This window comes from Miscanthus floridulus, chromosome 13 (assembly GCF_019320115.1).
Source record: "Miscanthus floridulus cultivar M001 chromosome 13, ASM1932011v1, whole genome shotgun sequence".
Classification (NCBI taxonomy): Eukaryota; Viridiplantae; Streptophyta; class Magnoliopsida; order Poales; family Poaceae; genus Miscanthus; species Miscanthus floridulus.
This window is the reverse complement of record NC_089592.1, coordinates 87,802,056-87,813,512: the sequence shown is the minus strand read 5'-3', so window position 1 is coordinate 87,813,512 and position 11,457 is coordinate 87,802,056. Positions and strand designations below refer to the sequence as shown.

Below are 11,457 nucleotides of genomic sequence, written 5' to 3'. Positions count from 1 at the left end.
CAGCTCGCTTTGTGTGCTTATCTAACTTCTTTTCCTTGTACCTTGCACGAGCCACCTCTGCAACATGGTCCTCGCTGCATCCAATCCCTTCATGTATAAAATGCAATCAGTTAGCAACATGACTATATTACATTTAAAATCAGGCAACAGAAAAAAGGCTTCGAAGTACTCACTGGCACATAATGAAACAACATGCTCATTCAAGACCTGCATCTGTACTCTTGTCTCCTCCCTTGCCTCCTTCCTTGCCCTCTCCTCCTCTAATGTCATCCGTCTCTCCAATCCCCATTTGACAAGCCCAACATCGATCGGGTTATAAATACCACATTGTCTAGCAAACTCACGTATCTTGTCTTTGTGACGTTTAACGAAAAGGTTGACGTAGTCAGGTCCATATCCCCTCTTTCGTGCAATTACTTGCTTCCCCTTCGGTTCATCCAAGAACTTAGCTTGACCATCATAATATTCCCACCTGCATTTCCTAGTGCTCTGTTCAAACGATAAATTATATCATATATGTCTTAGCAAAAGAAACAAAATATGATTCCATGGTTACCACAAAAATAACCAACCTCATCATAGTCAATCATATGGCCGCAATAATGGCCTATTCCAAGCTCCGAAGAGACTAGACCGTAGTTGGATTTAACACCACATTCGCACTTGACTGGCGATGCTTTGTAAATTAACCTTTCTTTCTTCTTTTGCTTTGCTTTTGGAGGTTCTTCGGGCTATTTGTTCTTAGGACCATACAACCACTCCTTGAAGCGACACTTTGCCATTGAATACACCTAAATAACGTGACCTTAGTACATGACTCATATAGCTCAACAATTCAACACATACACTTTGCACTTACTTCATGCTTGTTTGGACACACAAACTCCAACGTATTGCCAGGGTTTATCACGGCTCGGTCTCCGCAATGGCATAGAGGAGGTTCCTCGAGTCGTCTAACTATGGCTAAGTGCTTCTCCTTAGCCATCATTGGAGGGGGGTTAGGGGGAGGTGGAACCCACCGCTCGAAGTGCTCTCGTGGATGTCGCCCTCTCCACCAATCGTCGAAAAGGCGGTACCTGGGGTCAAACTTGTCTGCACCGTCGATCCACTGAAAGAAAAGGCACCTCTCATGGGCCTACACAACAAAATTCCAACAAAATATTAGTAGCCTAGTAATACAAATGAAGAAGAAAAAACATACGGAAACAATTACTTACATTAAAACGACTGCACGTGTAGAAGCAACGAGCCGCTGTATCTGGATGTCTCGATTGAAACACGTCGGTCGGACGACCACTATCACAGTTAGGGACAGGGAGTTCAGGAGGGACGGGGGCATCTTTGCTAGACTCGTAGGGGTACAATTCTCTAGGATGACCCCGTTTTTACCATAACTGCTCCCGAAACATATCTTCCATCTAATAAAATGGTTCAAATTAAACATCAATCAAAACAACGCAAATTATTGTAAAATATAATCATTTACAATGCAACTAAAATAATATAACCGACAATTAGAGCAACAAAAATATACATGGTAAACATACTTCTAACTAAATAATAGCTCCCATTCATAATATACCTATCCACCATTGAAACGAAAATAAAATGTGCGTCATTACCTTGCACGAGGACGAGGAGGGAGGGAGGCGGCCGAGGAATAGAAGGGAAGGGAGGCGACAATGAAGGGCCGGGACTGGCCGCGTAGGTTTTATTCGGCTCTGCCGCGCCACGGATCAGGGCGTGGCAGTGCTGCGCCAAGATCGGTGGCGCGGTAGGCCCTGCTCCATCAGCGGTCAGCGACTCCGATCGCCGCCACGTCAGCCCTCTGCCGCGCCACCATGCATGGCGTAACACAGGCATATGGCCGCGCCAGGGCAATAGGCGCGACCAAAAGTGTTAGTTTAAAAAAAACCAACCGTGTTAGATTTCAAATTAGTTTTCAAAAAGTGTTAAAATTAAAAAAAAATCCCCATGTGCCGACCGGGGTGGGGCTCATGGCTCATGGCTCCAAACTAAACCTAGCTAGGCTTTTTGTTCTAGTGGCAGCCGAAGCTTATTAGAGTCACCTTCGTTTGTTTACGATGGCCCCTATCATCTCTCACTGTCACTTGTGAACTACTACTATTATCTCCTACAACTAAAAAAACAAAGCGTGGACATCTTTTAGTGCGATATTTGTTTTGGTTCGTCCGTCTGCCCACCCCGTGCGATACCCCGCGCGATAGAAAAAGAAACTACCATCCCTGCGATCCTCGCCTGCTTTGAAGGAAACAAATTGATCACCTGAGGCCATATGCATGGAAGAAAATAATAATCATGTATGGAAGGAAATGATCATGCATGGAAGGAAACAATCATGCATGGAATGAAATAATAATCATACATGGAAGGAAACAATCATGCATGGAAGGAAACAATAATCATGCATGGAAGGAAACAATCATGCATGGAAGGAAACAATAATCATTTACTCTTTTTTCAAATAGTGGTCTTCATTTCGGAGCCCTTCATGCAGTTTAATAATGGCTGGGGAGCTAGGCTTGCGAGAACTTACTCTTAATTGGGTTGCGAGCCAGGGATATAGCACTTCAATGGATGTCTTGGTTGAGTTCTACAATTGTCAAAAATTGATGGTGCTGATAAGATTGACAATCCTGTAACTCTACAGTACCTTTCTTTTTTTCAAAAAAAGGAGGGAAAATGTTACTTATAGTCGAATCCATGTTCTTTTTGTTGTTTTGATTTGATGCCCATAGCCCACAGCCCACATGTTAACTTTCAGATGTGTTTGTAAAGAATCAAAAGGAGTTGGCCTAATGCCAATCTTTCTTGTCGTCTTTTTCATTCTTTATATTTATACTAGGTAGCGTGCCCGTGCGTTGCTATGGGATAACCAACAATTTATACTAAAAGCACACAGATCGCACGATAAGATAATAATATTGTAAAAATTAAATACCAACATTAAAGTAACATTTAATCCAAAAAGCAAAGTTTATGAATTTAACACAGTCATGGAGTGCACGGCGTCGTAGGCTCACAAACTCTACTTTATAGACCTTTCCGTGATGCGGCTAAGATAATGTTTTATATTAGCAGTAAGAAATCTCCGATATCCATTTCTTTTATTGTAATCCATTTATCTAGACAATGTTTGAGGTGAGGGCACGGTTACAGTTTTTAGTAGCTTCGTGATATTGTCCGAAGCTATGAGATGATCGATGTCTTACAATAATCCTTTCATTAATTTAGTTTTCTATCTATGTTTAATTGTTTATTCAGTCTATTTTATAGGCACGTCGATAGATAATGGATGACAAAATTCAAGCATCCATAATTTATCTCTTCGACTTTGAGCATGAGTTTTGTTTTTATTTTTTAATTGATATATTATCCTTTTATTTTTACCATAGCGTTAGCATGAGCATGCATGAAAAACGAAGATGTCTTTGCACTGTAGAATTCTTTCAAGAAGATCATGCATAGATTATTCTTGTATTGAATAATATATATATACAATCACCTAAATATTCTAATTAAACTACAAAATTTTGAATTAGGATACGAGGTAAGACATGCAAACAGATATTTCAAAACTACCTGTAGAGTCTAAAGAATTTAATAAATAAATCCTTCTGGAGCCAATGTAAATTCTCTCTAATCTTTTATTTGGTGTAGTTAGTGTTATCATAGTACCCGCATGTATTCATGGAAAATAAATCGTGGACAAAACGTGGATACTTTTTGGTACGACATTCCAATATGGGTCCATCGTCCTGCCAATATCATTGAGCCAGATCACATAAAGAATGAGAGTCCCTCTATGAGATTGCTCACAAGAGACTCAAACTTATATCTGATCATGGTAATGTTGAATTGCTTTGCATCAAAAGCATCGACAATGATAAACGGGGACATAAGTTTTAGTATGCATAGTAGAGAAAAACTCAACATTGGTCTTCTCAGTAGCATTTCTGGGTATTTGCAGTGCTAACTTGTCCTTACTCAGATAGTCAAGAAGTGCACCATAAAATTATGCACCACTAAGAAAAGGGTTACCATTGGTTGTCTTGACCTGAAAAATATGTCAAAATTAAGAATTATAACACCTAATTCAACATCTCGGAACACACACTCAAGTGGATACTTTATTCTACAATATATGTTTGTGTGGAATAGTCCTAAAGCCACACGTATTTATACGGTGAGGATAACATACTTTGTTTTAAAATTTTATGAGAGATTTTTTAAGACACGCAGTATTATCCATGTGACATGCACTATTATTTACATATATACTCGAACCTGTGTATACAGGATTATATGGAGATACAACGAAACTTATTCATGGATTTATTAGCTCATGAAAAAAATAAATATCAGAGAATTCTTTCTGCCGATATAAAATATTATCTTAGTCATATCACGAAAAAATCTATACCGTAGAGTTTGTGAGTCTGCGACGTCGCGCTCTCCGTGATTGTGTTAATTTCACGATTTTGCTTTTTGAATTAAATATCACTTTACATCGGTATTTAATTTAACAATATTATTATCTTATCGTACAATCCATGTATTTTTAGTAAAAAAAAATTTAGTTATTCCGTATCAACGTACGAACACACTACCTAATACAATAATAATCAGCCGTTGGCCTTGGTACATGGCTGCCTACAGTTTGATGAATGCTCGGTCAGAGCATGCACGCATGATAGACTATTACTCCGTAGGAGTATAGTACTAGTACTAGTATGTATATATAGGCCCTGTTTGTTTTTTACTAGTACCTATATAGACTACTACTCCGTATCGAATGTTTAGACACATGTATGGAGTATTAAATATAGATTAATTATAAAACTAATTATACAATTTGCGACTAATTTGCGAGACGAATCTTTTAAGCCTAATTAGTCCATGATTTGACAACGTGGTACTACAGTAAACATGTGCTAATGACATTAATTAGGCTTTAAAAAATCAAAAAATCGTCTCGTAAATTAGCCTCTATCTATATAATTGGTTTTGTAATTAATCTATATTTAATGCTCTTTATTAATATCTAAACATTCGATATGACATGAATTTTAGGAACAACTAAAGAACCAAACACCCCCATAGTGTACTGGCTCCTGTGCGGGAGCGGCGGCCCTTGCAAAAACTTGGGCGGGCGGGCGGGCGTGACGCATGCATGCGATGCGATGCGATGCGCACCGACCGGTCATGCGTGGCGGCACTGTTCGCGATGGGTCTCATGTCTTGGCACGCTCCGAGCCGCACAGAGGCCCTGTTCGGCTTACCCTACTTATTTATTATTACTACTCGTAGAAATGTAGAGTGAATACATGCCTTGTACGACCTGGTATCCCGGAAATACACCGGGTCGAGCGATTTATGCCCCATTCGCTTGAACTTACCATCCGTACCGTTTCAGCGAAATAACAGTGTTTCTCTCTCGTAACAAATCAACATCAGCCGTTTTTCCGGCCAGCCGAACAGGACGTTAGCGGAATGAAGCATAAGCACGGTACACACCTGCTGACAAGAAACACTACTCAGGCCTTATTTTCATGTTATCGGATTCATCTCAATCGAAGGCCTTGTTCGTTTCGCTGAAATTTGGCTTATGCTGTTGCTTATGTTGGTTTGTTATGAGAGAAAAATATTATTCGTTTGCTGAAAAGTAATGCTGAAATGGAATTTAAGTTTCACTCTGATCCACCCCAACACATGTGGATTGATTTGAATCCGACTACGTCCAAAACAAGGCCTCACTGCTAAAAAAATACATTCCCTGAATGAAAAGCTAAGTATTTCTAGTTTAGTCGATTATAGTACAGAGGGAGTATATAGATAGTATTAGTATTTTTTATGCACACTAAATATATGGAATCTAGTTTACATTACTTACTAAAAGATACTCCGTACTACGGATGTTCAGCCTGTTCGTTTCGGCTGAATTGGCTTATAAGCCATGACTGAAAGTACTACCGGCTGGTTTGGTGTGAGAGAAAAACACTGTTTAAGCCGTGGATTATAAGCCAAATACGAGTGAATAAGCCGAAACGAACCGGCTGGTTGATACTACCATGCACATAAACATGGTCAATTTTGAGATTACTAGAATTTTGAGAAACCAGATTTTTATTCTTTCTAGGATTGAGGAAGTAGTATCTCGGCCATTTAATTTGCCGTTTATTTTTTTTGTTGGGGCTTCTTTATTGGCTTAATCAGAAGCCTTGCTAAACATGCGCACACAAAAACGACTTTTGAAGGAAAAAACGACGAAGCCAAAACCATTCTTGACTACAAACTGAAACCATAAAAAGTTAAAAACCTGATTTTTTTTCCCCTCTAGCTTCATCGTTTTTTAGAAATCCAAAACCCTGCCATTGCTAAAGAGTCTCGTGCTACTTTTTTTTAGAGTACACTGTACCAGTAGCTCAAACTACGGTAGCAGTAATTACTGTTGGATAATACTACAGTAATCACCTTGGGGTCTGTACCCAAAAGTGACGCTGGGTGGGTCAAAACTGAAAACTGGGACGGCTGCCCAGGCCTCGAGGAGGGTGAGTGAACACGTGACATGTGAGTAAAAAAAAAGAAAAAATAAAAAATAAAAAGAAAGGGGGTGGGTGGGGGGGGGGGGGGGGGCATGGAGAAAAGAACAAGCGTCTCTGACAGTGGGTCAGCAGAGCACGCCCAGATCGATTCGACGCCACTTGTACATGCACCCCGAGAAGCCCTAGCTTTGACCCTTCTCGTCTTTGCACAACCTTGCCCCTCTGAGGGCAGTCCCAATGATATATTGATGATGGTTTCTATCTTTGTTAAATGACTTGCCACGTAGGTAAAATACTGACATGGCAATGTAATTAATGAAGAAAGAGAGCAAAAATCATAGAAGAAACCAGGTCTACTCTTGACCTAATGCACCAAGAAACCATGAAATCGTCATTGAGGAGAAACTACCAGTTTCTAAGGAGCTCGTGTCGCATTTTCATTGGAGAAAAAGATAGAGTTAGAAGAGAGAAAAAAAAATAGTTATTACTCATAGAAATCATAGGTTAGAAAGGAATATTTTTTTTAGTGCGATATCCTATGTCATACAAACTGCTATTTTCTTTCGTCGAGACTGCCCTGACTGACCGCAGCCCTACTCCCCCACACCGCGCACCGGCCGCACCACAGGAGGAGCATGCCGCCCCCACTTTATTAAAATCTGCAGCCTTTCGCCATCCCCAACATGACCACCACCACTCTGCGGGCTGCAGCTATATCCTGTATAGGAGTCTCTCGCGCATCAGCGGAGGCGGAGGGCGGAGGCGGAGGCAGAGGCAGGCCGGCCGCCGGGCAGGACCGCATTCCGTTCCGCCGCCATGGCCGCCTAGCAGAGGTACGCTCGCTGCCCTTCCCCCTTCGTCCCCATCCCGCCCTGGTTGCTTCTTGCGTCCCTGACCGACTCTGATTGATTTGACTGATTGGGGTTGGGTGGGTGCCGTCAGTCCTCCCCTTCTTCCCCCATCAATTCCTCCGACGTTGGTTTCTTTCTTTCTCGCGTTTCTTCTTTCTCATCTGTCGATGCAATGCCGCCGACGCCCGTCTATTTCTTCATCTGCTCTGTTCCCCTTTTCTTTCTTGACGCATTTAATGGCCTCCCTCCGCTCCACGTTCAGCGCCCAGCAGATGTCCGATGTCGGTGTGCTTGCTGCTCGTAGCCTGCCTGCCTAAGTGCCTACCACCTCCTGTGATTCCGGTGTGATCCACCTCCTTTCCTTTCCAAGGGGAGGGGAAGAAAGCGGGGAGGCGCTCGTGATTCCGCCACCTGTTCCGGTCCAGGTTGCAGCTAGCCACCGCTTTTCTTGCTAATCTCCTGTTCCGGCCTGGCCACGCCCCACATCCATCCTCCACCCCCGTCTCCTTTCCTGCCAAACGCTGGCGCCTCTCTGTGATCCTTGGGGCCTTGTTCATAGTGCTGTGCCGGGTGCCCTTTGCTGCTGCTTCTTCGCTGATGCAATGGACCGGGTGCTGGATCTGTGTAGTGGTTCGGGCTTCCTTTAGGTGCGGCTGCTCGGTTGCGCCTATCTCCTTGCTCCCTGCCTGCAAACCTTGTGTGCAGTAGCTTGTTATTTCGGCGTTTCTGCGAACGTTTTAGGTTTCCCAGTTCTCAACCGGTGGGCTGCTAGTCTCTCCCAGCAATTTTGTGGTGTTTGAAACGTGTTTGTATTTTCTGTTAAATTCCTGTACCAGTTCTCTGTCAACAGCTCTGCTTTTTAGACGGCTCCTATCAGCGTACTACGTTCTAATATACTGTTCTTTGTTCTTCATTGTTTCTGTAGATGCCGGGGAACTCAATTGACAAGTGAGCAGTCTTGTTAGATTTTGGATGAAGTGAAGTGAAGTGGAGTAAAAATTGGATCTTCACTAGTCTGATTGATCTGCACTGCTAGAACTCCTTGTGATCACCATGTCCGTGGAGGTTGCCAAGCACGACGTGCCTGGGCACCAGGCTACTAAACCAGTGGCTGATCATGCAATAGATCCAGTTCCTGCAAAGGAGGACAAGAAAGCAATGGATGGTGCGCCGAAGCTTGCTGCTGCTAAGAATGTCCTGGAGGAGCAAAAGTCCTCCCATCGGCGGCAAGAGTCTTCTGCATCAATGTTGGACAAGGGTCCTTCCAGTGTTTGCTCAAACTGCGGTGTCCTGGACGAGGCGCCAACCCTGCAGGGCGATTCCGGGGAGCTGAAGGATATCCAGAGCTTGGACTGCGGTGGTGGTAACCAGGAGAAGAATACGTCGCAGAAGAGCAGCATGAGCGAGAGCTTTGCTTCTGCCAAGGCCAGCGATGGGGCGAACAGCCTGAGGAAGACCAGCGGCAGTGCTAAGATCAGTGACCGGGCTGATTTTCCAGAGAGTGGGAAGAGCAGCATGTGCCGCCCGAGCGCGAGCAGCAACATCAGCGATGAGAGCTCGTGCAGCAGCATGAGCAGCAGCATGACGAAGCCGCACAAGGGGAGTGATTCTAGGTGGGAAGCCATCCGAGTGATAAGGTCTAGGGATGGCATTTTGGGTTTGAGCCACTTTAGGCTGCTTAAGAAGCTGGGCTGTGGTGATATTGGCAGCGTGTACCTCTCTGAACTGAATGGTACAAAGAGTTACTTTGCCATGAAGGTCATGGACAAAGGTTCATTGGCGAGCCGGAAGAAGCTTCTTCGAGCGCAGACGGAGCGGGAGATACTGCAATCTCTGGACCATCCGTTTCTTCCGACACTGTATACCCACTTCGAGACAGATAAATTCTCATGTTTGGTGATGGAGTTCTGTCCAGGAGGGGACCTGCACACCCTTCGACAAAGGCAGCCTGGAAAATACTTTTCAGAGCAAGCAGCTAAGTATGTTTCAACTCTTAAAATTACAGTGTTCCTCATATATATATATATATATATATATATATATATATATATATATATATATATATATATATATTGCAAATATTGATTTTATTTTGTTAGTACAGTCCAGTGTAGTAGCTTGATCATATTTAATTATCCTGGCATTCGCCTCTGAGTGTATCCCTTACTTTGAGCTTGTATTGTAGTATATTTTTACTGTTACGTATAATCCAACACCTCAGATCATACTATAAATATGCTCATAGTCATTTCTTCAAGGTTCTATGTAGCCGAAGTTCTCCTGGCACTGGAGTACCTGCATATGCTTGGGATTATATACCGTGATCTGAAGCCGGAGAATGTCCTTGTTCGGGAGGATGGGCACATCATGCTCACTGATTTTGACCTCTCCCTTCGTTGTGACGTAAGCCCTACTGTTGTCAAGTCTGCCAACCCTGGACTAGATGCACTGCAAAGGAGCAACCAAGCATACTGTGTGCAGCCTGCTTGTATCGAGCCATCCTGCATCCAGCCGGCGTGTGTTGCTCCAACTACTTGCTTTGGTCCCCGTTTTTTCTCCAAATCCAAGTCCAAGAAAGAGAAGAAGCCAAAGCCGAAGCCTGAGATCGTCAACCAAGTTAGCCCGCTGCCTGAGCTCATCGCGGAGCCGACCGATGCTCGCTCTATGTCATTTGTTGGCACCCATGAGTACTTGGCGCCAGAAATAATCAAGGGAGAAGGCCATGGCAGTGCTGTGGATTGGTGGACCTTTGGTATATTCCTTTACGAGCTCCTATTTGGTAAGACCCCTTTCAAGGGGTCAGGAAACCGGGCTACACTCTTCAATGTTGTTGGTCAGCCCCTGCGGTTCCCAGAGTCCCCAATTGTGAATTTCTCAGCTAGGGACTTGATAAGAGGGTTGCTGGTCAAAGACCCGCAGCATCGTCTTGGCTACAAACGAGGGACTACTGAGATTAAGCAGCACCCGTTCTTCGAGGGTGTGAATTGGGCATTGATACGGTGTGCAAGCCCTCCGGATGTACCAAAGCCTGTCGAGCTGGATCGCCCACCGAAGCCAGCCCCAGCTAACGATAAGGTTGCTTCAGCTGCCAACCAGAAGGGCCCAGATAACTTTCTGGAGTTTGAATTCTTCTAGAGTTGCTTTCCTTTTTCAGTTTTGTAATGTGGGTCGGTGCATGCAAGCTGGTGTATGAAAGGAGGAAGATCAGTTCGGAGGCGTATACTGTGATGACTGGTGATGCTCTATTGTAAGCTGTAGCTCTATTTCTAGTAGCTCGTGTTCCTTTTCTTTTTCCCCTTTGAACTGCTAAAGACCCAATTTGTACCGGGTCAATGTTGCAATTTTTTAGAAAACCTTGTGGTGCTTAAAGGACACAGGGGAGTACTTTCACCCAGGCATTGTAAATCCTGTTTGATTTATCATCAATTTCATGTCTGGTACTACATAGACACTTGATAGTTCTTGTTTCTTGTAATCTTTTATGTGAAATCAAAATCATGCATGTCTGGTTGCTGCAGCCTATTGGCTAGAATGAGAGAGAGCTACGATTATAACCAGCATCTGAACTCCACTATTTGATTGGTCTATTTCCATGTGTTTGATTGATGCAACTGGTATATGTGTGAGAAATGGAGCATGTATAAAACTGGAAAGGAAAATGGTACAAACGTTTGCAAGATGTTGAGGTGTACTGATGAGCAGATGCAAAGGTTAGCAGCTATGTTGAACAAGGTGGTGACGAACCAACTCTGTACAAGAATCTGCAAATTGTTCTTTCAAAAAAAAAACCCTGCAAACTGGAAACACCGTCACTTTTTTAGTATGAAACTCGAGCGCAAGGGCAAGTAATGCTGTTCAAGTAAAATTCTCTCAAACATAAGTATAATTATGCGTAACATTGTACTACGAAATATGCAGGTAGCAAATGTAAACTGCTAATTGAAACAGCTTTGCGTATAACAAGAAGAGCATACCAAGATTGCATCATCATGGCATAGTTGAAGATTTCAGCGAGCAACAAGAAGAGAAATGCTTGTTTG

At 43.2% G+C, this 11,457-nt stretch overlaps 1 protein-coding gene across 1 annotated transcript; it reads left to right on the top strand.

Annotated features, from left to right (window-relative positions):
- Positions 1-7,159: 7,159 nt before the first annotated feature.
- On the top strand, positions 7,160-10,860 carry LOC136500620 (serine/threonine-protein kinase D6PK-like). Its single transcript, XM_066496018.1, has 3 exons — positions 7,160-7,399; positions 8,343-9,396; positions 9,676-10,860. The coding sequence occupies exons 2-3, from the start codon at positions 8,471-8,473 to the stop codon at positions 10,550-10,552; spliced, it is 1,803 nt and encodes a 600-aa protein (XP_066352115.1). The 5' UTR covers positions 7,160-7,399; positions 8,343-8,470; the 3' UTR covers positions 10,553-10,860.
- Positions 10,861-11,457: the final 597 nt, after the last annotated feature.

Coding starts and splice junctions, on each gene's coding strand:
- LOC136500620 (XM_066496018.1), top strand. CDS start 8,471: ATGTCCGTGGAGGTTGCCAAGCACGACGTGCCTGGGCACCAGGCTACT. Junction 9,397..9,675: donor TTTTCAGAGCAAGCAGCTAA/GTATGTTTCAAC, acceptor CATTTCTTCAAG/GTTCTATGTAGCCGAAGTTC.